This window comes from Oncorhynchus mykiss, chromosome 3, assembly GCF_013265735.2.
Source record: "Oncorhynchus mykiss isolate Arlee chromosome 3, USDA_OmykA_1.1, whole genome shotgun sequence".
Classification (NCBI taxonomy): domain Eukaryota; kingdom Metazoa; phylum Chordata; class Actinopteri; order Salmoniformes; family Salmonidae; genus Oncorhynchus; species Oncorhynchus mykiss.
The window spans coordinates 30,685,137-30,711,113 of NC_048567.1; the positions used below are offsets into that span (position 1 = coordinate 30,685,137).

General features: G+C 43.5%; 2 protein-coding genes across 4 annotated transcripts; one reads left to right on the forward strand and one right to left on the reverse strand.

Annotated features, from left to right (window-relative positions):
- Positions 1–357: 357 nt before the first annotated feature.
- On the forward strand, positions 358–12,071 carry LOC110517966 (cell division cycle-associated protein 3). Of its 2 annotated transcripts, none has more exons than XM_021595774.2 (6): positions 358–515; positions 873–1,027; positions 9,058–9,178; positions 9,891–10,820; positions 10,917–10,996; positions 11,697–12,071. In XM_021595774.2, the coding sequence occupies exons 2-6, from the start codon at positions 890–892 to the stop codon at positions 11,790–11,792; spliced, it is 1,365 nt and encodes a 454-aa protein (XP_021451449.2). In that variant the 5' UTR covers positions 358–515; positions 873–889; the 3' UTR covers positions 11,793–12,071. The 2 variants fall into 2 exon arrangements, with proteins under 2 accessions (XP_021451449.2, XP_021451456.2); XM_021595781.2 differs by having other exon boundaries at positions 11,700–12,071.
- Positions 12,072–12,670: 599 nt separating this feature from the next.
- Positions 12,671–25,060, reverse strand: gnb3a (guanine nucleotide binding protein (G protein), beta polypeptide 3a). Of its 2 annotated transcripts, XM_021595782.2 has the most exons (10): positions 24,808–25,060; positions 20,913–21,035; positions 19,798–19,943; positions 17,675–17,683; positions 16,970–17,033; positions 16,489–16,651; positions 14,609–14,675; positions 14,126–14,327; positions 13,603–13,819; positions 12,671–13,386 (listed from the first exon to the last, which is right to left on the reverse strand). In XM_021595782.2, the coding sequence occupies exons 2-10, from the start codon at positions 20,967–20,969 to the stop codon at positions 13,280–13,282; spliced, it is 1,032 nt and encodes a 343-aa protein (XP_021451457.1). In that variant the 5' UTR covers positions 20,970–21,035; positions 24,808–25,060; the 3' UTR covers positions 12,671–13,279. The 2 variants fall into 2 exon arrangements, with proteins under 2 accessions (XP_021451457.1, XP_021451467.1); XM_021595792.2 differs by lacking the exon at positions 17,675–17,683 and having other exon boundaries at positions 24,808–25,058.
- Between the last annotated feature and the right edge of the window lie 917 nt (positions 25,061–25,977).

Genomic DNA, 25,977 nt, shown 5'->3' on the forward strand with positions numbered 1-25,977 from the left:
GCTTAATCGCCTAACATCAGTGCCTGACCTCACTAATGCTCTTTTGGCTGAATGGAAGCAAGTCCCTGCAGCAATGTTCCAACATCTAGTGGAAAGCCTTCTCAGAAGAGTGGAGGCTGTTATAGCAGCAAAGGGGGACCAACTCCATATTAATGCCCATGATTTTGGAATGAGATGTTCAACGAGCAGGTGTCCACATTCTTTTGGCCATTCACCAGATAAGAATGCGGCTTTCAAATGATGTTGCGTTGCACAACATTCAAGAGGGTCAAATTCAAATCCACAAAGCATGGTCAGATCTTGTGTAGGTTTTAAAACTTGTTTTCAGTAGAAAACCACGCCCATTTTAGACATCGTAGGCACAATCAGCCAATCTCTGTAGGGAAGGCGGTGGCACCAACTTCACTGATTGGCTGGTTTGAAAATAACTGTCCGCATATGTTTTTCGCAATTTAAATCCTTATGTTTTGCTTCGAAAAAGTGAAAGGATAGTCACTTCTAGCGAAACGTTTAAGGTAAGTCATTGTTTGCTAAAAGCTACTTTACTACCTAGCAGATTCATGTGAATCACATACAAATAATCAAACAGCAAGAACCTTATTTTGTAGCTCTCTTCAAGATAACGTTGTTAAACTAGGTTTAGCCATCCGCAGACTTTAGTTTAGCTAACGTGACTTGTTAGTTTTTCTCAAGTTTGCCGACCAAATCTTAACAATAATTGTAAATTGCCTAATGAATGATTTTTATTAATTTGATCTGGCTTCAAAAACTAGAACACGTTAACTAAGTTATTTAGCTAGATAGAAAACAACGAATGGCACAGCAGACTCGCTCGAACTTTTTTTTCTTAACTTCTGTCACCGGACATTTAGGCATCTACTGTGTCGTCATGGGATCCAGCGAGAGCAAGGTTGCTGTGGCCTCAACGCCCAAACATGACCCCAGCCATCGCATCAAACACAATCGTTTCTCTCAACTTGTCGACCCACGGTCTCCATCTGTAGTTATTGACCGCACACCTATTCAGGTAACGTTAGATGACAAGGGCCATAATTTTGATTTGAAAATAGTTTATTATTTAAATACTCTCATCATGTGTAATTAATTGTTCTGTTTACTGTATCCGTATTGTATGTCTATTGTGTATCATTCCTGTAGTGTTTAACTTGCAGCACCATTTCACCAAGTCTAATTCTGGGTACATGTACTTGGCGAATAGAGCCCCACATTTGATGTGTCAAAGCCTACCGGTCAAACAGGGAAATAGTTCCAATCGTTTTACATTAATTTCAGGAACCCTTACATTTTAAGGGCTGTGTTTCATGTAGGCTTACCCTGGCGTGACGTTTTGATAACCTTGCAAATCTCTCAACATTGCCCTTTATTTACCCCCCCTCAAATGAAATGCTAATGTTGCTATCATAAAGAACTACAAATGCCATGATGATCTGGAATAGACTGCTGAATCCAGGCAAATGTAAGAATTTCTGGATTAACTGTCTAATATAACTAACTGTAGTAGTTAATGAATAAATTGTCAAAATGTATTTTAAATGGACAATTCTGAACTGTCTTGTGCAATTTTTAAATTGATAATACCTGTTAGCAAAGGTGTCAGCTAGAGATGCCTTGCAGGGATTTGTAGTTTTGAATGATGTCTACTGTGACTCTAACTTTTTAAAATTATTTTATTTGTCATATGTGCTGCCAACATTACTAGATTGAACACTAAGATTACTAGAGACAATAGGGCAGAGACACTACCAAAAGTACACGTGGATACTTTCTCATTGAACATCTCATTCCAAAATCATGGGCATTACAAAGGTGTTGGTCCTGCTTTGCTGCTTAACAGCCTCTACTCTTCTGGGAAGGCTTTCCACTAGATGTTGGAACATTGCTGCGGGACTTGCTTCCATTCAGCCACGAGCATTAGTGAGGTCCGGCACTGATGTTAGTCGATTTAAGCCTGACTCGCAGTCGGCATTCCAATTCATACCAATGGGTTTGAGCTCAGGGCTCTGTGAAGGCCAGTCAAGTTCTTCCACACCGATCTCGACAAACCACTTCTGTATGGTCCTCGCTTTGTGCACTGGGGCAGTTGCATTTATTATACACTTCGCTCAGCCAATCATCAGCCATTTGTGTAAGTGCCGTGCTTGTTGAATGTCCTTCCCTATAAGCGTGCTAAGAGTTTGTTTTACAGTACAATAGCAGGGTATCTGGTCAAAAACTATTTGAAATTGAAGATATGGAAAATAGGAGTGGCAATATCGTCAGCTATTATCCTCAGTAATTTTCCATTGAAGTTGTCAGACCCCGGTGGCTTGTCATTGATAGACAACAATTTTCACCTCTTCTACACTCTATGGAATTCAAAGGTACGATGTTTGTCTTTCATAATTTAGTCAGATATACATGGATGTGTAGTGTCAGTGTTTGTTGCTGGCACTAAGTGCCTAAATCATGCCTAAGTTTGCTAATCTTGCCAATGGGAGAGAAAAAAATAATTAAACTCGGTGGCAATATCAGTGTTTTCTGTGACGAATGAGCCATCTGATTCAATGACTGATGGAGCCGAGTGTGCCTTTTTGCCCAAAGTTTCATGTAAGGTGTGCCACTACTTTTTAAATGTATTTATTATTATACACTGCTCAAAAAAATGAAGGGAACACTTAAACAACACAATGTAACTCCAAGTCAATCACACTTCTGTGAAATCAAACTGTCCACTTAGGAAGCAACACTGATTGACAATAAATTGCACATGCTGTTGTGCAAATGGAATAGACACCGGGTGGAAATTGAAGGCAATTAGCAAAACACCCCCAAAAAGGAGTGGTTCTGCAGGTGGGGACCACAGACCACTTCTCAGTTCCTATGCTTCCTGGCTGATGTTTTGGTCACTTTTGAATGCTGGCGGTGCTTTCACTCTAGTGGTAGCATGAGACGGAGTCTACAACCCACACAAGTGGCTCAGGTAGTGCAGTTCATCCAGGATGGCACATCAATGCGAGCTGTGGCAAGAAGGTTTGCTGTGTCTGTCAGCGTAGTGTCCAGAACATGGAGGCGCTACCAGGAGACAGGCCAGTACATCAGGAGATGTGGAGGAGGCCGTAGGAAGGCCACAACCCAGCAGCAGGACCGCTACCTCCGCCTTTGTGCAAGGAGGAGCACTGCCAGAGCCCTGCAAAATGACCTCCAGCAGGCCACAAATGTGCATGTGTCTGCTCAAACGGTCAGAAACAGACTCCATGAGGGTGGTATGAGGGCCCGACGTCCACAGGTGGGGGTTGTGCTTACAGCCCAACACCGTGCAGGATGTTTTTCATTTGCCAGAGAACACCAAGATTGGCAAATTCACCACTGGCGCCCTGTGCTCTTCACAGATGAAAGCAGGTTCACACTGAGCACATGTGACAGACGTGACAGTCTGGAGACACCGTGGAGAATGTTCCACTGCCTGCAACATCCTCAAGCATGACCGGTTTGGCGGTGGGTCAGTCATGGTGTGGGGTGGCATTTCTTTGGGGGGCCTCCATGTGCTCGCCAGAGGTAGCCTGACTGCCATTAGGTACCGAGATGAGATCCTCAGACCCCTTGTGAGACAGATGCTTTAGTCCAGGTCTGGGAGGAGATCCCTCGGGAGACCATCCGCCACCTCATGCCCAGGCGTTGTAGGGAGGTCATACAGGCACGTGGAGGCCACACACACTACTGAGCCTCATTTTGACTTATTTTAAGGACATTACATCAAAGTTGGATCAGCCTGTAGTGTGGTTTTCCACTTTAATTTTGAGTATGACTCCAAATCCAGACCTCCATGGGTTGATAAATTTGATTTCCATTGATCATTTGTATGTGATTTTGTTGTCAGTACATTCAACTATGTAAAGAAAAAAGTATTTAATAAGAATATTTCATTCATTCAGATCTAGCATGTGTTATTTTAGTGTTCCCTTTATTTTTTTTGAGCAGTGTATACCATTTATTTTTGTTTCATAGTATAGTTTGCTTTTGTTTAGTCACATGATTTCTCAATTTGCAGTACGTTTGCAAATTAGTTGCACAGCCAGATCTATTTTCCATGCCTCATCCCTCTCAACCCTCCAACTTTTTTACATTCCTTATCAATCCAAAGTTTTTTTTAAGTGGGTGCATGCTTCGTCATAAATGTGTCAAGTGCGTCTTTTATATATTTTTACCTCTTATTTAAAAGGCAAGTTAGTTAAGAACATTCTTATTTTCAATGACAGCCTAGGAACAGTGGGTTAACTGCCTTGTTCAGGGGCAGAACGAATTGTATGACATCAACACAATATTAGGCCCAGTCTTTGGAACTTTGGTTTTCCTAGATATGGCTACTATATTGTGATCACTACATCCTATGGATTTGGATACTGCTTTAAAGCAAATTTCTGCAGCATTAGTAAAAATGTGATCATTTGATTTAATTCCTGTGCTATTTGTAACTACCCTGATAACCTGAACCAGGTTGCAGGCACTGGTTACAGTTTGGTGCATTTTCTTGAGTGGGCAGCTTGATGAAAACCAGCTAATATTTAAATCACCCAGACAATATACCTCTCTATCACATGCATTTCACACATGTTATCCAGATACTGACTTTTAGCACTTGGGCTATAGCAGCTTCCCACAAGAATGGCCTTTTCGGTGAGGCAGAATAACCTGAAGCCATATTACTTCAACAGTATTTAGCATAAGATCCTATCTAAGCTTTATAGGAATGTGGTTCTGAATATAGACTGCATCGCCCCCATTGGCATTTGTCTTTTCAGTAGATGTTATAACCATGTATTGCTACCACTATCATCAAAATTATTATCTAAATGAGTTTCAAAAAGTCAGAATATGACTGCCATCTGTTAGCAAGTTATTGACTTCATGAACCTTGTTTCTTATGCTTCATATGTTAATATGGCCTATTTTTTTAGCACTTATGGGATGCTTGATTGTTGTTATTGCTCTACTGGGAAGCTTATCAGAAGTAGACTTGCTCATGTTCTTTATATTGGAGCTGGACACAGTGGACTTCCTACTATGGGACTCCACCTCAGTGCTAACAGTAACTCTGGTTCATAGACCCATGATTACTGCATACAATAGCTGTAGGATCAATAGAGGTATTCAGGGCAGTTAGGGGGACATTTAAGTTACTTACTTTGTCTGTCAACGCCCCTGGGATAATGTACATTTGATGCAGAATTTTGGCAACTGTGGCACAATGGTAGGGATTAACTGAGCTGGTCTTGGGTCATTGTCTCAACGCAGACTTGAAATTATGATTTGGATGGGCTCTGTCATTCCTGTACGCCAAATAAAAATGTGATTCACATTTTCAAACAGTCCATTTAGAATTTCCAATGAGGCTACATTTGGGTTATTGTTTTTCTCTCGCCTCATGGCCAAAAATAAAATGAAACCATCTAGTGTTCAGCGAAATAACAACGCAATGTCAAATACAGGTAGCCTAGTCAAATAATTAACATCCAATCACATTAACTGTTACTCTCTCACGGGAATTCCACTAACGGTCAGTATGTAGCCAAACATAGCTGCTGCTCATTCTGTTTGCCCGAAATTGTCATTTAATTTTTTTTTTTACATTTTAAGGCCCACGTCCATATGCACATACCAGCGCTACTGATAGTATTCTACCAGCAGTACTGCACCTGCCGATGACACAAGTTGTTCTGCTTCCACGAGCACATCCAATACTAGCATCAGTAATTCTACTTTTTGTTGCTATGGACACTGACAGTTGTGAATCTGCAGCCGAAGAGCTACTGCCCCCTTACCTGGGAAAGCACCGAACAACAGATGGGGACTTTGGACCATCGAAGAGGTGCAAGTATGATGAGAACAACATTGATTTGGGGTTCACTTCATTTCGATGAAACCTTCACACTTGCGCAGACATTTAGAAACTAACCATGCCAATTAGAAAAATAAGCCACTGGGTTTTTTTGAGTGAGAATTAAGACAACTTAATGAGCTACCGAGTGGCTAGGACAGACAAGCCTCATACTATTGTGGCAGACTTAATTCTTCCTGCTGCTGTGGATATGACTGGGACAATGCTGGGGGAAAAGACCAAAAACTATACAGACAATGTCGTCATCAACAACACCGTTTCACGTCGCATCAGCGACATGGCAGGAGCTGTTCTGAAACAGTTACTGCTTTGCAAACAAGCCAGTGAATTCTATGCGTTACAGCTGGATGAGTGAACAGAGGTGGCGGGCCTGGCACAGCCCCTGGTATGTCCGTTATGTTTATGGGGGGTCAAGACATCCTCTTTTCGAAAACCAGGACAACAGAGAATATTTTTAAAGTACTGGACAGCTTTCAAATCAAATAAATGTATTAGTCACATGTGCCGAATACAACAGGTTTAGCCCTTACAGTGAAATGCTTACTGACGAGCCCCTAACCAACAATGCGGTTTCAAAGAAATACGGATAAGAATAATACAATAAAAAAAAGTAAGTAATTAAAGAGCAGCAGTAAAATATCAACAATAGCAAGACTGTATACAGGGGGGTACCAATACAGAGTCAATGTGTGGGGGGCACCGGTTAGTTGCGGTAGTATGTACATGTAGGTAGAGTTATTAAAGTGACTATGCATAGATGACAACAGAGTAGCAGTGGTGTAAAGAGGTGGGCGGGGGGAACTGCATATAGTCTTGGGTGGCCATTTGACTAGATGTTCAGGAGTCTTATGACTTGGGGGTGGAAGCTGTTTACACTGAGGAGTGCACCACATCAGTCATTGGCTTCATCAATAAATGCAGCGATGACCTCGCCCCCACAGTGACCTTACATACATACATACACAAACCAGAAGCCATGGATTACAGGCAGCATCCGCACTAGGCTGGACAAGGAGCGGGACTCTAACCCAGAAGCTTATAAGAAATCCCGCTATGCCCTCTGACAAACAGGAAAAGTGTCAATACAGGACTAAGATCGAATCGAACCACACCGGCTCTGACGCTCGTCGGATGTGGCAGGGCTTGCAAATCATTAGACATACAAAGGGAAGGACAGCCGAGAGCTGCCCAGTGACAAGCCTACCAGACGAGCTAAACTACTTGTATGCTCGCATCGAGGCAAGTAACACTAAAACATGCATGAGAGCACCAGCTGTTTCCGGAAGACGGATCACGCTCTCCGACAGGCGACGTGAGTAAGACAGGTCAACATGAACTCAAGCTTACGGACAATGTCAAATGTTCTATAGCGAACCACTTGAGTGAGCTGGGTGCGCAATTACACAGGTACGTTCCCGAAACTGGATTCTTTATCCCTTTCATGCCCTGCCTCAGTCCATTTACCGATATCTGAACAAGGGAGCCTCATCGAAATTGTAAGAAGCGGTTCTGTGAAAATTGAATTTAATCAGAAGCCACTGCCAGATTTTTGGAATGGGCTGCGCTCAGAGTATCCTTCCTTGGCAAGTTGCAATGTTAAGACACTGATGCCCTTTTGCAACCACGTACCTATGTGAGAGTGGATTCTCGGCCCTCACTAGCATAAACTTAATACAGGCACAGACTGTTTGTGGACAATGACTTAAGACTGAGGCTCTCCAATACAACCCAACATTTCAGAGTTCTGTGCATCCTTTCAAGCACACCCTTCTCATTAACCTGCAGTGAGTTATTCACAATTTGTTAACCAAGTAAGGTTTTATATGTAAAATGGCTAAAGAGCAAAATTATGTGTGTGTTGTGCCTAGGTCCTATAAGAGCTCTTTGTCACAACACGGCTTGTGGGAAGTGACAAACTCACATTTATTAAACATAAGAATGAGTGTATTGTGTGTGGCAAGCTTACAATGATGGTAACAAACAAAAAAAACATTTGAGAGTGCGCTGACCCTGGTGCTAGAGGGGGTAGGCAGCTGGAGGTGGAATGTTTGAAGGGGTACGGGACTATAAAACGTTTGGGAACCACTGCTGTAGAGCATCTTCTATCTATAAAAGTGATTCCAACAGAGCTAAAGTAACCCTTTAGCCAGGCGTGTAATGCCAGTAGCCTGCTGAGTCTTTCACGCCTGCTTTTTTTTGGAATCTTTCAGTGCTAGAATCAGTTCATCAATTCTGAGTTAGCCCTCCAGATGTTGTTTCACCCCACATGGACTATGACAGCGTCAGCTCCCGGCATCGGTCGGAAGAAGCCTTGTAATGTCCTGTATTCGTGCTCCAGGATGGGTTTTTGCTCCGGGAACCAAAATGTTTCTTACAATGGAGCTGCCGATGACGACAGCTGGTGCAATGGCTAAGGAGGTCCAGCTGTTCTTTCGCCTCGAGTGGTTTCACAAACTACTCAAGGACGGTGGGGCCCGATGGACCCAAGCCAGCTGTAGTATCCATCATGGATAATGAATGGGCTGGAGTCTCAGGCTGTCTGAGGATCTGAGCCCGAGGTAGACGCCACCGGAGAGGAAGACCTAACAGAGGGCCACGTCGCAGGTACCTCCGGATCTGATCTCTAATCGGAAGCCCCTAGCAACGATGGCGCCGGAACCACTGGATCCAGGGCCTTCCACAAAGTTGGAAGCACAGAATGTCATTGTATGCTGTAGCGTTAAGATTTCTCTTCGCTTGAACTAAGGGGCCTAGCCTGAACTGTGAAAAACAGCCCCAGACCATTATTCGTCCTTCCTCAAACTTTAGTTTGACACTATGCATTGGGGCCGGTAACGGTCTCCTGGCATCTGCCAAACCCAGATTTGTAAGTCGGACTTCCAGATAGTATCAGTTGAATCATATTTTACCGTGTGTGTAATGCGTGTCTGTTTGGCCCGGTCAAACGTTTGGACACACCTAGGGTTTTTCTCTATTTTGTACATTGTAGAATTGTGAAGCCATAACTTTGAAATAACACATGGAATCATGTAATAACCAAAAAAGTGTTAAACAAATCAATATTTTTTTTATATTTGAGATTCTTCAACGTAGCCACCCTTTGCCTTGACAGCTTTGCCCGTGCATACATCGTGTAACAAGAATGTATTAATCTATTTCAGGTTGGTGGAACTGTCTCCTGTGTCCCAGTTGTGGTGGAGAGTGACTGCTCCATTCTAGCCAGCGACCCTCGGTCACCCTCAATCGGTGTCACCCGCACCCCAATGAAGGACTCAATGAGAGGTAACTATCTTAACCAAGTGGCAAAGATACCCAGTCAAGCACTGGAAGACGGCCTAGGGTTGATTTGGGTTTGGTTAGAATTATTTAATTTATTTTAACAGGGAGTCCTGCTGAGACAATCTCTTTCACAGATAATCCCTAAATACATCAGAATATCACCAACCGGGGATGGCATTCAGTTTCTTTGACTGTAGAAACGGCATTAAGGCGTTTGCATACTAGTTTCGATTTGTTCCTAGCAAACCTTGGCTAGGTGACGTGAACATCTGTGCCTCGCATACGCCCTTTAAAAAAAATCTGCGCTTGAAAAACTAGACTGTGATAGTACTGTTTGTCCCTTTTGAGATACCATAACCAGCATAAACTTCCTCAATAGTCAGAATTAATCTTAAGAACTCAAATTTGTAATAAATGTTGACATTTTTGCAGAGGATCTTGAGTCGTGCAATTTTACGTCTAACTAAGATGTTTGGAGTAGTATTTCCCAAGTAAAATGAAAAGCTGGATTGAATGGGCTCGCTGGTCGGATATGTAGTTTGGCCACCCCCTAACGTAGCAGGCCTAAAACTAGCCTCTTTCCATTTCCCCTGAATTGGAACATTGTCGTTTGGGACTCAGCAGGGGCTACCCCTGACCTTAACTGTAGATGCAGCATTGCCCTTTTAGTACATTTTCATTTTATTTTTAACTTTTTGTTTTTTTGTTCCTCCAGTGACAGTTGGTTCCTTTGCCCGTCGCCTCGGCATGCTCCTCCACGGTGACTCTGTAGAAATAGTTGCCCCTGCGCCCTTTAACAAGTTTCCCAACCTCAACGTGGAGGAGGAGGCGGCAGTGGTGGAGGGAGAGAGAGGTTCCAGTGAGCCTGTTCTCTCTCCTGTGATGGCTGAGGTCTCAGGTGACATGATCCAGCCCTCTCCCAAGAGCGTGACTAGTCATGTGCTTCTCACCCAGAGCCCCTTCGTTCTCATGGGGGAGGCCCAAATAGTCAAAGCTGATTTCACTTTGGAGGAAGCCGACGAGGCCAAAGAGTCTTCACTACACAAGCGCCTGAGTATGAGCTTGATCACCTGCCACGATGGTGTCGCCCCATCACCGGCCTTCGCCGAGGTGCACTACGACAGCCCTGCGTCTCCTCTCCCTGAAAACGCTGCTGCTGAACTCCACAAGGACGAACCTGACCATGCGGATGCCCTTCCCTCAGTCACCTCTGACCCCGCACAACCTCTGACCCCCATGGCTGAACCATCCATTCCCACCGTTACAGACTTCCCTGAAGTCACTGTTGCTACGGAGATGCCTAAAGTGGAGGCGAAAGTGGAGGTCCCAACACCAGTGGAGGAGCCAGTGATGCCCGTCACACAAGAGTCGCCTGTTGTACCATCCACCACAACCACTGGCTCCAGCGTGAGCCAACAGCAGCCCCAAGCCACTGGGATTCGCTGCCCCACCTTCGACACCAAGAGCCCCAGTCAAGTGGTGTTCAAGCCCCAGTGGCTAGGCAAGGGCTTCGGGGCCACAGGGGTGAGGGGCAGAGGGAGAGGAGGCAAGTGGGGTTCGTCCTCTTCACCACTCTCCGTCCAGGTTGGAAACAAGAATGCAGCCAATGAGAACAAGGGACAGTCGGTCAAACCGAAGCAGAGAGGTACGTGGGTGTTTAATTTTTCGCAAAATTCCCTGTGATTTTTTTTTTTTTTTTTTATGTATTTTTTTACGCTTTCTCTCCTCTCCCATGTGGCAGACAAGGCACTCATGGCTGAAGGACGCTCCCCTCTGCAGATGCTCAAGGAGACCAACTCCCCCCGGGAGCAAGCTACACAGGTATACACTAGGGCTGTAACAGTCATGGTATTTCAGAAGATGGTTATTGGTCACCCATTCAAGTCAATAATGGCATAATGGTTAGACTGGCGGCCATTGTGAGGTTGTCACTATCTGGGCAAGCGGTAAAGCTGAAAAACCTGTCTTCAAAAATCTATCTTATTTTAAACCCAACTTTAAGACAAAAAGCTACATTTTGTTCTCATACATTTTGACTAGTGGGAACCTCATTGCGAGTTTACCCAACAATATGTGCTGTGATTTGTTGATTCAACTCAACTGACATAACAAAAAATACATTCAATTTAATGTTGATGTCTGTTAACATTAAATTGAATGATCATTCTACATTACCATGGAAATGATTGCATCACACTACCAGGCAGCCATTGTGCATGTACCAATGGGTTTACCAGTCAAATTGCCAGGGTCAGAGGTTGCAAGCCCATTCCATGTATGCTTCAAGACCTTGCTGAAAATAGCAGTTTCATCACGATGTAAAGAGTCCATGTTACTGTGGAAACTGACTCAACTGTACGACTGCCCGGCAGTCATCTCATTTGTTCATGTCTGCACACACTAAAGCCTAAGGAACAGGATTGATCTATTTGGTGGGTCAGAGGAAAAGGAACAATCACAACAGCTTTTAAACCTGTGGTCTAACTGAAAGGTTCGGTCTCTCTCTTCCCTCCCTGCCCAGCAGATGAAGCTGAAGGTGGCCACCCCAGACAGACAGAGGCTGGGTCAGATGGACCGGAGAGTCCTGACTGTGTCCGTGGACAAGGAGAACAGATAGATGGACGTTGCAGAAGAACATGCACAAACACTAATTGGCCAGTGTACAGAATCTTGCCATTTTTCTATATCCTTCTAAAAACAAGCCTTTTAAAGTGTTCAGTTATTCTTTTCTTTTTAACTGGCTTTTTCAAACTGCTAACAAATTATAATTTGTGTACGTTGCTTTTGGAAGTGTCATCTATGATTTTTCTGACTGTTTCTTTTCATTTATTTCAAATGTCCATATCAGTGTTTTTGCTATCCAGTCTTATGTAAATAAATTTGCTTTAAATCTTAATCTGCTTCTTTATGCTCCTAACTGGAATACACCTTTTATGGTGGGGGGGGACTCTCATCAATAAGCTTGACGCAGGATGACATGTTTTTATTAGTCTTAAGGTGCTAAGTAAAGCCATACCTTAAGTGTAAGAAAAGTGCCGTATGAATTTACTATATACAGTGTTCTGGTGGTGAAGATGGGCTGTCCAAATTGTCAAGTGTGTGTGTGATGCGATTTGAAAAGAAATAGTCACCTCACATTGAGTTATTGTGCTGTCCAGAGATGCTACTATGTTTTGCTCGCCCGACAGTGGTAAACCAAACCACGTGTGTAGCTATTACTGTCACTTCGATATACACAGCCAGGTAAGGTTTAAACTCCTCCAGTCCTCTATGACAAATGTGAAATATTGTGGTCTTGTGCATTTGCCTCTTTTTTTTATCAGTGAACCATACAATCTATATCATCCCGTCTGTCCAGCCAACAGTTTTACTCAGATCGCTTATGCCTTTTTGTGACTAGCCATCGGGAAGTAGGCCAAAAGATTAGACCCCAACTCATGTTAAACTTATCCTTTTCAACACGTACGTACGTAAACTTTCAGACACACACACATGTAGAAATCTGCAGGCTAAACCATTTTATTCTGTGACCATAAAAATAGAAAACTTAACAAGGGAATTCTAACCATCAAACGAATCGATGCTTCATATTCATCCCCTGACGAGCAGTTTAACTCGCCTCAAATATAAAAGCATGTCACGTCCTAGTTATTGTAAACCTACACAGTCTTATCAGTGGTCAATTATTTTGTGGTCGTATCCTGTTATTTCATCCAAATCTCTACCGTTTCCATTTGGCAACTGCTCTTATGACATAGGAAATATATTCATATAACGCTAGAATTCAGTTTGAACCTTGACATAAAATCATTCATTGATGCAACGATCATGTTTTTCTACAAAAGTCCCCCCCCCCCCCCCCCTGCCTAACTCAAGTTTAGAGTCGGAAGTAGGAAGAGACGACAGACTCTCTCGTCACAATTCTTCTCTCAAATTGAATAAGACTTGGCACAATAAAAATAAATAACCTTTCACCCATGGCTTCCTAGTCTTCTCCCCCCCCCCCATCCCTCTCGTCAATCTACCAGGTTTTCACGATATTCTTCCTCTATTCCCCTCTCCTTAGTCTTTCGTTCTGTCTGTCCTCTAGACTAGAGGACTGGCTCAGTTCCATATCTTCAGGAAGCTGTCCCAGGATCCTGTGCAGCATGCCATTCCGTCCGAGGATACTCCGATGCAGCTCACCCTGTTGTCATGACCAGCCAGCACTCCTGAGCCATGAAGAGAATTATGTCAGTGTAGAATGTATGCAAATATGTTTGCCTACATTGCATCCACATTTTCTCTCCCTCGTCCCACTCGCATCCTCCTCTCACCATCCCCTCTACTTACCCACACTGTCCCTCTTTCTGCCTCCAGCCCCTCTAGTCACCCCCCCCTGCATACTCACCCACACTATATCCCTTTCTCTCTCTCCCCGTACTCACCCACTCTCTCGGCTTTAAGCATGTCCCAGATGTTGACGTTGAAGTCATCGTATCCGGCCAGTAAAAGGCGGCCGGAGAGGGACGGGGCGAGGGAGGTCACCCCACACATGATGCCCGAGTCCTGGTAGGTGATGAGCTCCTGGTCTGCTCTCAGGTCATACAGCTTACAGGTGGCATCGTCTGAGCCCGTTATAACCGCATTACCATTGGGGAAGAACTGGACAGAGTGGAGAGGTCAGAGGTTGGAGGTCAGAGCAGTGGTCTCTGTAACTGTGGTTCTGGAGAGCTACAGAGCGGGTGTAAGCTTTTGTTCACCTCATTAAATGAATCAACTGAGCAACCTGTTGCATCAAATACATTTTTTGGATACTGTACGTTTTGATAAGTGTTTTTTTTAAAGCTTAAATTTGTAAAAACGTAAGTTTTTGTCTGTCCATGTGAACTTCTGGGTGCAGTGCATCTGACTCAGAATACTAAACTATTAATAAGCAATGAATAAATGCTGGGGGTCCTCTGTCCTCACCCCGATGGCGTTGATGTCACTCTCGTGGCCGCTGAACGTCTGTCTGCAGGTGGCTTCCCTGATGTCCCAAAGTTTGGCCGTGAAGTCACACGCCCCCGAGATGAACATCTTGAAGTCGGGGGACACGGCCAGGGACATGCAGTCACCCAAGTGGCCCGCAAAGATGGTCTTCTCTGTCCCTGTCTCAATGTCCCATAGAACACTATAAAGTTTGGACAGAGGGAGGGAATAGGAGGAGAGGATGGATATAGAGGTGGTCAAAGAAGAAGAGGGTTGCGATGGAAGGGCGAAAGAAGGCAGAATGTTTAGGGCACCATTGCAGAAAAGTAATAGATAAGACTATGCGTATCAAATGAAGGGTATAGTATAAGCCATAGAATTAGAATGATACGGTAGCATTTAACAGATTGGACTGATCTCTGGTCAGTCGTTGTAACCCCTTATTAAACACCAGACTCAGAGACTCCATCTCCATGACCTTACCAGGTGCAGTCGCCAGAGCTGGTGATGATCTCACTGTCGCTAAGGAAACGACAGCAGGACAGGTAACCTGGGCAATAAGAGAGAACACCATCAGAGCCATACAACACAAGCATGCGAGATTGCTGTATTGGATAGACTATATACAGTGCCTTGCGAAAGTATTCGGCCCCCTTGAACTTTGCGACCTTTTGCCACATTTCAGGCTTCAAACATAAAGATATAAAACTGTATTTTTTGGTGAAGAATCAACAATAAGTGGGACACAATCATGAAGTGGAACGACATTTATTGGATATTTCAAACTTTTTTAACAAATCAAAAACTGAAAAATTGGGCGTGCAAAATTATTCAGCCCCTTTACTTTCAGTGCAGCAAACTCTCTCCAGAAGTTCAGTGAGGATCTCTGAATGATCCAATGTTGACCTAAATGACTAATGAGGATAAATACAATCCACCTGTGTGTAATCAAGTCTCCGTATAAATGCACCTGCACTGTGATAGTCTCAGAGGTCCGTTAAAAGCACAGAGAGCATCATGAAGAACAAGGAACACACCAGGCAGGTCCGAGATACTGTTGTGAAGAAGTTTAAAGCCGGATTTGGATACAAAAAGATTTCCCAAGCTTTAAACATCCCAAGGAGCATTGTGCAAGCGATAATATTGAAATGGAAGGAGTATCAGACCACTGCAAATCTACCAAGACCTGGCCGTCCCTCTAAACTTTCAGCTCATACAAGGAGAAGACTGATCAGAGATGCAGCCAAGAGGCCCATTATCACTCTGGATGAACTGCAGAGATCTACAGCTGAGGTGGGAGACTCTGTCCATAGGACAACAATCAGTTGTATATTGCACCAATCTGGCCTTTATGGAAGAGTGGCAAGAAGAAAGACATTTCTTAAAGATATCCATAAAAAGTGTTGTTTAAAGTTTGCCACAAGCCACCTGGGAGACACACCAAACATGTGGAAGAAGGTGCTCTGGTCAGATGAAACCAAAATTGATCTTTTTGGCAACAATGCAAAATGTTATGTTTGGCGTAAAAGCAACACAGCTGAACACACCATCCCCACTGTCAAACATGGTGGTGGCAGCATCATGGTTTGGGCCTGCTTTTCTTCAGCAGGGACAGGGAAGATGGTTACAATTGATGGGAAGATGGATGGAGCCAAATACAGGACCATTCTGGAAGAAAACCTGATGGAGTCTGCAAAAGACCTGAGACTGGGATGGAGATTTGTCTTCCAACAAGACAATGATCCAAAACATAAAGCAAAATCTACAATGGAATGGTTCAAAAATAAACATATCCAGGTGTTAGAATGGCCAAGTCAAAGTCCAGACCTGAATCCAATTGAGAATCTGTGGAAAGAACTGAAAACTGCTGTTCACAAATGCTCTCCATCCAACCTCACTGAGCTCGAGCTGTTTTGCAAGGAGGAATGGGAAAAAATTTCAGTCTCTCGATGTGCAAAACTGATAGAGACATACCCCAAGCGACTTACAGCTGTAATCGCAGTAAAAGGTGGCGCTACAAAGTATTAACTTAAGGGGGCTGAATAATTTTGCACGCCCAATTTTTCAGTTTTTGATTTGTTAAAGTTTGAAATATCCAATAAATGTCGTTCCACTTCATGATTGTGTCCCACTTGTTGTTGATTCTTCACAAAAAAATACAGTTTTATATCTTTATGTTTGAAGCCTGAAATATGGCAAAAGGTCGCAAAGTTCAAGGGGGCCGAATACTTTCGCAAGGCACTGTAAATACTACCTCGTATGTTCTTACGTCGACTTTGATCGAAATGGCTCATCGTTAAACGCGTTGCCAGTAATGCTGTCTTAATGAATGCAAATAGTGGGCTAAGTGTCGAGAGTGGTACCTGTGTGTGCGGCCAGCTCCCGCATGACCTTGACGTTGCCGTCCTTGCCCTTGAGGTTGTAGATGGAGCACATGTTGTCGAGACCGCCACACGCCACCATGTTCCCTGAGGGCGCGTAGGCACACGTCATCACCCACGACGACTTCAGAGGGATGGCGCTCACCTGAGTAGAGAAGGACAGTGATTCCTCACGTGGACCAGTGTGTGTATGTGTACGTGCCTGTGTGTCACACCGTATTTGCCAATGTGAGCACTTATATGAGCACTTGATATTACAGTATATTGTTGCTATTACAGTACATTGTTGATATTACAGTATATTGTTGATATTACAGTACATTGTTGATATTACAGTACATTGTTGATATTACAGTACATTGTTGATATTACAGTATATTGTCATTACATGCCATATTCATGCAAAAAACACTGTCCCATGACCAAAACTCCCCAGACTGTAAACCCAGACAGTCTGTCATACCTTGTTGGTGGTCAAGGTGTCCCATACTATCAGCTTTCCATCTTGAGAGGCACTGACACACAACCTGGTAGAGGGAACAAGACCAGTGTAGAGAGAGACAGACAGAAACAGAGAGAGAGAAACAGAGAAAGAGAGACAGAAACAGAGAAAGAGAGAGACAGAAACAGAGAAAGAGAGAGACAGAGTACAGTAAAAGATCAAAGGACCTGCAGCAGCTCCAGATAAATAGACAGACAGACCGATAATAGATAGAGACCGATAATAGATAGAGACTCTTTAGTCCCAATGGCAGTCCGTCTTTAACATGACTGATCTAAAAAGCCATGACATGGTAATTGACTAATGCTACTGCACTTTTTCCCTATTGCCAGGTGTTTCCAGCACAAATGATGATGGGGAGGTCGATGCTGGTGATGATAATGATGACGCTGGTGATGATATTGTGTGCTATGTAGTTATGTCTAGCCACTATGGAGGAGTATGTGTGACTATGTTGTCTGTCAAGTGTTCACAGTTGCCAAATGAGTTCCCCATGGAGGGACAATAAAGTTGTATTGGATTGGATTGTGTTAAACATAGAGAGGCATTGTTACAGAACCTTTTCAGCCCAACATTGGTTCAGTTAGTAAAAGCTATCTTTAGACCCGCCAAATGTAGGATACCCCAAGTGTTGTAAACCCAGGAAAAGCTAATAAGCGTACTAACTTGCTACAACTGAGAAAGAGAAGAGATGAGATGAAATGAGAATATAGGGAGAGGTAAGGAGAAGGAGAGGACAAAATGAAAGAAGAAAAGGGGGGTTAGTGCACATTCAAGTTACAGTATCAGCAATAATTGATTGATTCAGGGATAGTGTCGGTTTAAAGTGTTGCCAGACTGTCAGTCAAGTGTTTCCTGGTTCCACTAATTTGTCCAATTAAATCAAGCTATGGGATTGCAACGCCAATCCAATTAACCAATAAACACAGAGCACTATGTGACGCCAGTTTTAAACCATAGCAGTATTTGTCACAGCAAGCTGTGTGAAATGAATGGATGAACAGATAAATATATACACTGCTCAAAAAAATAAAGGTAACACTTAAACAACACAATGTAACTCCAAGTCAATCACACTTCTGTGAAATCAAACTGTCCACTTAGGAAGCAACACTGATTGACAATAAATTTCACATGCTGTTGTGCAAATGGAATAGACAACAGGTGGAAATTATAGGCAATTAGCAAGACACCCCCAATAAAAGGAGTGGTTCTGCAGGTGGTGACCACAGACCACTTCTCAGTTCCTATGCTTCCTGGCTGATGTTTTGGTCACTTTTGAATGCTGGCGGTGCCTTCACTCTAGTGGTAGCATGAGACGGAGTCTACAACCCACACAAGTGGCTCAGGTAGTGCAGCTCATCCAGGATGGCACATCAATGCGAGCTGTGGCAAGAAGGTTTGCTGTGTCTGTCAGCGTAGTGTCCAGAGCATAGAGGCGCTACCAGGAGACAGGCCAGTACATCAGGAGACGTGGAGGAGGCCATAGGAGGGCAACAACCCAGCAGCAGGACCGCTACCTCCGCCTTTGTGCAAGGAGGAGCAGGAGGAGCACTGCCAGATACCTGCAAAATGACCTCCAGCAGGCCACAAATGTGAATGTGTCTGCTGAAACGGTCAGAAACAGACTCCATGAGGGTGGTATGAGGGCCTGACGTCCACAGGTGGGGGTTGTGCTTACAGCCCAACACCGTGCAGAACGTTTAGCATTTGCCAGAGAACACCAAGATTAACAAATTCGCCACTGGCGCCCTGTGCTCTTCACAGATGAAAGCAGGTTCACACTGAGCAGATGTGACAGTCTGGAGATGCCGTGGAGGACGTTCTGCTGCCTGCAACATCCTCCAGCATGACCGGTTTGGCGGTGGGTCAGTCATGGTGTGGGGTGGCATTTCTTTGGGGGGCCGCACAGCCCTCCATGTACTCGCCAGAGGTAGCCTGACTGTCATTAGGTACCGAGATGAGATCTTCAGACCCCTTGTGAGACCATATGCTGGTGCGGTTGTCCCTGGGTTCCTCCTAATGCAAGACAATGCTAGACCTCATGTGGCTGGAGTGTGTCAGCAGTTCCTGCAAGAGGAAGGCATTGATGCTATGGACTGGCCCGCCCGTTCCCCAGACCTGAATCCAATTGAGCACATCTGGGACATCATGTCTCGCTCCATCCACCAACAGACTGTCCAGGAGTTGGTGGATGCTTTAGTCCAGGTCTGGGAGGAGATCCCTCAGGAGACCATCCGCCACCTCATCAGGAGCATTTCCAGGCGTTGTAGGGAGGTCATACAGGCACGTGGAGGCCACACACACACTACTGAGCCTCATTTTGACTTGTTTTAAGGACATTACATCAAAGTTGGATCAGCCTGTAGTGTGGTTTTCCACTTTAATTTTGAGTGTGACTCCAAATCCAGACCTCCATGGATTGATAAATTTGATTTCCATTGATAATTTTTGTGTGATTTTGTTGTCAGCACATTCAACTATGTAAAGAAAAAAGTATTTAATAAGAATATTTCATTCATTCAGATCTAGGATGTGTTATTTTAGTGTTCCCTTAATTTTTTTGAGCATAATGACTTAATGATAGAACTAACATAAATTATTGACTCAACAAGCAATTCTCAGGAAAAGTCTGTGAAGCTAAAAGCTAGAAGTCTGTGAAGGGTCATTGTCTACTTTGAGCTTGCGTTTGTGTGTGCGTTGTGCGTGCGTGAGCGCGCCTGTGTGTACGTATGTGTGCCTGTTTGTATGTGTGTGTGTGCTCTTGTGTATGGTGTATGTGTGTTTACTTGGTGTCAGTGCCCCAGTGCATGGCATAGATCTTGGCCAGGTGACCCCTCAGTGTCTTCCTGGTCTTCAGCTGGACACGTCCCACAAGCGTCGTCCCGGCAACCGCCTCCTGCAGGGTGGTGTCCTGCACAACCTTTCGGGCCTCCTGTAGAGGGATGGTTGTGTATGGTCAAGTTATGGTTATAATAACTATGGTCCACTTAACTATGGCTAAAACCACTGTGATAACGATTGTAATTTTCAAGGTGTGCTTATTGCTGCTGCAACCTGGTCTCAGAAGAAAACATATCACATATGACTAAACTGCTGTTTACACCTACTCCTCCTGCCTTTGGACGAACAGAGCGGTCAGGGGTGGGGATGCATGGTCATAACTGTTGTCATAGATATGACTATGACTGTGGTGTTATGAACACCTATACACCTTACGGTCCAGAGGATCAGAACAGTTAAGATTTTATATTATTGTATTAGGATCTCTTTTAGCCCAAGGGCTAGTTTTCCAAGAGTTCTTAAAGAAATGTCAAATAAAAACATTTTGAAATGAGAAAACAAAAAAAGCTGAAATAAAAAGGACAAAAACACAAAGTTTCACATTCCTATTACCAAGACATATTATGAGTAACACCTCTCCCCCCTCCTTCCCCCCACCCGCATACTTCATGTCCACATATGGATTTAAATACACCATATTACAAGAACTTCTTAGACCCACTCTCATTCGTAAAATGTATTGAACGACTCATCTCTTGAAACAACTCGGTTTTTGTCAAGAAGTAAAATATATTTTGCCCAGTTGTAATGTAAGTTTTGGTGGTCGATTCTTGTTCAGTTTATGGTTGATGATCATGGTAAAATGTTCAGCAAATAGTTTAGTAAAGTACTAGCATATGAGAGGAACACAGGCAGGCGTTATATTCACACTAGTGATCGATTATTGCCTAGCAGTTAGAAAGGAGACCTAGCATCCGGAGGGCTGCCAGTTTGAATCCTGGGTCTGACCGGGGGAAGAAAATGGTTGGGAAGTGAGCTGGCAAATAGAGTGTTGCTGCTATCAAATCCTTGAGTTGACCAATAATGTGATCTTCATCTGAATTATTGATTGATAACTGACAGTGATCTGATCTTTGAGGTTGTCCGCCTCCTTTCGCAGCTCCTCCATTTCGCCCATGGCAACGGTTGGTAGGCGTCGTCACCGATGGAGACAGGAAGTGAAATCAGGTGAGCAGATGTAATCCTGGGGGAGAGAGGGGAAAAAAACATGAACATTGTATTTTATCACTTCATTATCCATTCTTCTCACTGTAATGTCAATGTCTGTTACCTGTGTACAACACAACACATGATATATTTATGCGTGTTACCAGCTTATTAGATCCAGGTCTACCCACTCTTTTCTTTGTTTAGCTACTGTTTTGCAATTCAAAACCTCCCTCAACTACTTTGCAAACCCTCACAAACACACACACACACACACACACACACAAATACCCATACACTCACAAACCCACACCCATAGTCAAACAAGCTCACTTGCACAGATATGCATGTGCACGCACACGCACGTACATACATACAAGCGTGCAACTATATGAACTAGTTAATATAACACATACTGCATGTACACGGACACACTTTCCCATCCTGATTGTAAACTCAAACCTGTGTGGTGTGTCATCTTAATGCCAACACTTTTCTCGTTTGACATCTCTCCTCGTGCTTATACGAGCTAAACAAACACCGTATTTACTCTGCACTTTTCTATCTCAATTTACTTTAGTGCCAAAGACTTTGAAAGCTTTCCAATCTTACGTCAGCCCAGAAAGCGTTTATATTTTTGTGATTCCAGTGATATCACATCACAGCACTCTAATGACGCAATTAATCCTCTCGACTGAATCAATGAGGACTGAATCGTTTTTTCAATGACCAAAATATTCTCGGGTTAGGCCTACTTTACAGTGAAGACAAAAAAGTAGGCATCGACTATCTCAAGCATCTCTGTCACATTATCAAATTAGGAACTTTATAACTGGCAATGGCATCAGACTATTTTCTATGAAATCAGATGATAACCTTTACTTTAAAACACTCTAAAAACATGATTATCACATAACATAACATTTCATGTGACATCCACACATCTAATAACATATTTGCATAATATTTGTGACAGATTCAATTATTTGGATCTCACTCCATCTTACCTCGACAACTACCAGGAGAAGAAAACCCTATATCCCTGGCTTTGATCGTGTTCCTTTGCTGCAATCTCTCTCTCTCTCTATTTGTCTAAAGTGTCTCTGTCAAATCTCATTACCAAATTAATTTGCCTCTCATTTGTGTGAGGAGAAAGGGAGAGGGAGAGAGAAGAGGCCGTGGCTCAGAGAAAGATATTCACTTTCTGTTGCTCCTTGCTGTTCCTATCTGTCTAGCACTGTAGGATACATGCATGTGTGAAAACACTGTAAATCATACGTCTAAATATAGAATTGCCTGAAACAATTAACCCTAAGGCGATTGCATCCATCTCAAGTTAGCTGCGCACATAGGTGTCCTGCTCCTTCACCTAAAGGGAGTAGTATCCACAACGGTCACCTTATCTGGCCTTCATCTGATTTAGGCCATATATTTGGTTCTCTGAGAAAATTACGTTTATAAATAGTCCTAACCCAATAAAACGGGACCGTTTTTTAAAAGTGTTTCAACTGTGCTATTGCCCTTTTGCCATCCTGTCCCTGAGACCCCGGCCTGCCATTGTTGCATGTGATTAAATGGCTCCTAGAGGTTGTCGCAGAGTGGAGTGCATTAATATAGAGGGAGGGGGAGAGAGAGAGAGAGGTAGGGAGGGGAGAGAGAGAGAGAGGTAGGGAGGGGGGAGAGCGAGAGAGGTACGGAAGGGGAGAGAGAGAGAGAGAGAGAGGTAGGGAGGGGGGGGGGGGGGGAGGTAGGGAGGGGGGGGGGGGAAGAGAGAGAAGGGGGTGGGGCTGTGTGTAGAGGCGATGCAGGAGAGAGTGAGTTTAAATCCCAGTGGCTGAGATTTTAAAGGAAGCCTTTTGATTTAAATCTGCTCTCATCCGATTACTGACTGCTCTTTGCATCTGGATAAGAGGTGGAGAGAGGGAGGGGCGTGATGGAGAGATGAGAGAGGGAGGGGGAAACTAGTGGTGGCGGATGAGAGGGAGGGAGAAGGGAGAGAATGGGGTGGTCAAAATCTAAGATAGGGTGAGATGGCTGATTTCTGTATGAAATGGGCAATGAACTTGAACTTGAGCTAGTGATTGTAGGAATGTGTAAGTCAGATCTTGTTGTTTTCTCACTGTAAATGTTTCACCTTTTCACTATTGACACACCATTAGTATTGTGTCACATACTATTAGGCAGATTGAAAAAAAATGTTAACGGTGGCCAAACCTTCAGCACTAAAAACATACCTTTCTCAGAACGGGACTGAAGAACTGTTTCCAATTTGTAGCAAGACACTTTAGTTTTGATTTGAACGACGACGCCTTGAACTGTGTTTCAGTGCTAAGAAAGGGTCTAACACAAAGTACCACGTTTCAGCACCTATGCCAACTAGACACCCACAACGCCAGTGATACCGCCGGCAGAGAATCAAATGTATTCCAAAATGGATGTATCAGAGGAAACCATGTACAATGCTCTTTAAAAAACAACACTTAAACAAGTGATGTGATCAATCAAATGGACTGCGTTTAGACAGGCAGCCCAATTCGGATTTTGTTTTCCCACTAATTGACCAATCACATCAGCTCTGGAAAAAAAAAAGATCTGAAGTGAAAAGATCTGATGTGATTGGTCAAGACCAATTAGTGGAAAAAAAAGATGAGAATTGGGCTGCATGTGTAAACTGTCTGTCAATGGGGGGGGGGGGGAAATCCACTTAGAAGATAACAATGAATGTTATCCTTTAAGATGATCTGTAAACGGAGTAGCGCATTAGTAGTGCAATAGCAATATTACATGCATTATAATATAGAAATCATACGTAAGTCCTTGTTATGATAAAAATGTTAAACATTCAATTAAACATATCCAATCCAAGTTAGCGTCGTTTTTCCATGTGATCTCCAAGGAATTGACCATGCTGCCATGCTTCCATACTTCTTCAATTCAATTCCTTACCATGTTGTCGAGAAAAAAAATGGATTCATAGATTTTACAGTATCGATAAACTGTTTTGTCGCCATTAAACGGCACCCTCGTCACAGTGCTATCAAATGAAATGGATACTTATCCCACAGACCCCACTCACTTTGATTATATGAGAAAATCAGGACACACTCAAACCAGAACTAAAAGTACTTCTACACTCCCCCAAACTCATCTAGCAGCAGCAGGTAGCCTAGCGGGTAGTCCTTTCCTGCAGTCAATTACCAAAAGTGCCTTCTTTGGCCTCATGGCTGGAATATTACTCATATTTTTCATGATTTCATCATTAATAAAGATGTCAAAAAACCTGGTGATGATCCAGTGTTTCTATGTCAAACCATGCTGTTATGTTTCGGTCTTCTGGGACGTATTTAAAGTGTAATATGCAAACTCGAAATGTAATACTTTTCAACTCTATATCTGACATGGTACAGATGTCTTCTTTTTTTTTTAAACCATGTGTATGAGGTGTATTCTTTTGTTTCAAAGTAGATTTGTTTAAGACTACCAAGAATCACTCTGGGTGACCCTGATTTAGCCCACTGCAGTAAAAGGTTAAGAGCATTGGTCCAGTACCCGAAAGGTCACTGGTTTTAATCCCCAAGCCGAATGGGTAAAAAATATGTTGATGTGCCCTTGAGCAAGGCACTTAACCAAATTGCTCCTGTAAGTCGCTCTGGATAAGTGTCTGCTAAATGACAAAAATTGTACAAATCTGTTACAACCAAGAGCTCCATATACAGCGCTACTGTGACCAGAGGGTTTCACTTACACATCTATTCACATATCCAATCGAAAACTACAAACAAAGAAAACAACAATTGCTGCCTACTCACCAAATAAGGAAGTTCTCCAGTGGGTTTCTTAACCTGTTCTCACTTTTCAGGGTCCCTCCGTTTGGTTGTCATATGTTTACCCCTCTTCTGTTACTAGATGTTTTTTTATTCAGTTTTCCTGTCCCACACAGAATGGATATTCCACTCTCTCTCTCTCTCTCACACACACTCTCTCTCCTGTGAGGAACAGATGAGGATTGGAGCGGATGAAGAGAGATCAGGGATGAGGGGATAAATCCAGTGATGGAGAGAGAGAGGGTGGGCTTGGGGGGGGGGGGGGGGGTGAGAGAGGGAGACAGAGAAAGAAAAGAGAGAGAGAGAAACAGAGAGAGAGAGAGAAACAGAGAGAGAGAAACAGAGAGAGAGAGCGAGAGAGAGAAACAGAGAGAGAGAAACAGAGAGAGAGAAACAGAGAGAGAGAAACAGAGAAAGAAACAGAGAAAGAAACAGAGAGAGAGTGGGAGATATAGCGGGAAAGATAGGGAATGAGAGAGAGAGAGGGAGGCAAGCATAGCACACCAAACAAGGTGGGCAATCGTGTCATGGGGTCAAAAGACAGGAACCGGTCCTGCATTAATAAATAAAAAAATAAAAAAATGCACTCCTGGACATGGCTTTTTATGGTGTGGTGTGAAGCCTGTGACTGGCAGGGGGCTTCAGTGTTTTGTAAACTTGAGAAAAGTCTAATTTTAGAAAAGCCAGCAGCACAGACAGAGACAGAGAGATGGGGACCAGATGAGGGGACATTGGTGACACATCGCAGGCCAGGGGAGAAGTTACTCTAGTACACCTGCATGTATGAACCTCTAAGGCCAGCACCTCAACCTGCCTAACTATGACCTGATGAAGATACACATTTTGCTACAAAGCCACATGGGTAAGAATAGAGTAGATTTGATTGTCCTCTGAGAAGGTCATTTCACATGCTCGTACCATGGTTCATAGGTGTGGTCCATAATACTGTATTTACGGCACTTTTATATGTGGCACTTTTCATGGTCTCAATGAGCTACATTATACTGTTCAAAAATATGCAGCAAAAAAGGCAACTTGCTAAAAGTGAGACACAGTAAAAAAAGGAGATGGACAGAAAGAGTGTCGAGGGAGGGAGAGAGAGAGAGAGAGAGAGAGAGAGAGAGAACAAACACAGCGAGTAAGGAGACAGGCAGA

Coding starts and splice junctions, on each gene's coding strand:
- LOC110517966 (XM_021595774.2), top strand. CDS start 890: ATGGGATCCAGCGAGAGCAAGGTTGCTGTGGCCTCAACGCCCAAACAT. Junction 9,179..9,890: donor AATGAAGGACTCAATGAGAG/GTAACTATCTTA, acceptor TTGTTCCTCCAG/TGACAGTTGGTTCCTTTGCC. Junction 10,821..10,916: donor GGTCAAACCGAAGCAGAGAG/GTACGTGGGTGT, acceptor CCCATGTGGCAG/ACAAGGCACTCATGGCTGAA.
- gnb3a (XM_021595782.2), bottom strand. CDS start 20,969: ATGGGCGAAATGGAGGAGCTGCGAAAGGAGGCGGACAACCTCAAAGAT. Junction 19,944..20,912: donor ACCTCAAAGATCAGATCACT/GTCAGTTATCAA, acceptor ATCCCTCTACAG/GAGGCCCGAAAGGTTGTGCA. Junction 13,820..14,125: donor GTGACATCAACGCCATCGGG/GTGAGGACAGAG, acceptor CACTCTGTCCAG/TTCTTCCCCAATGGTAATGC.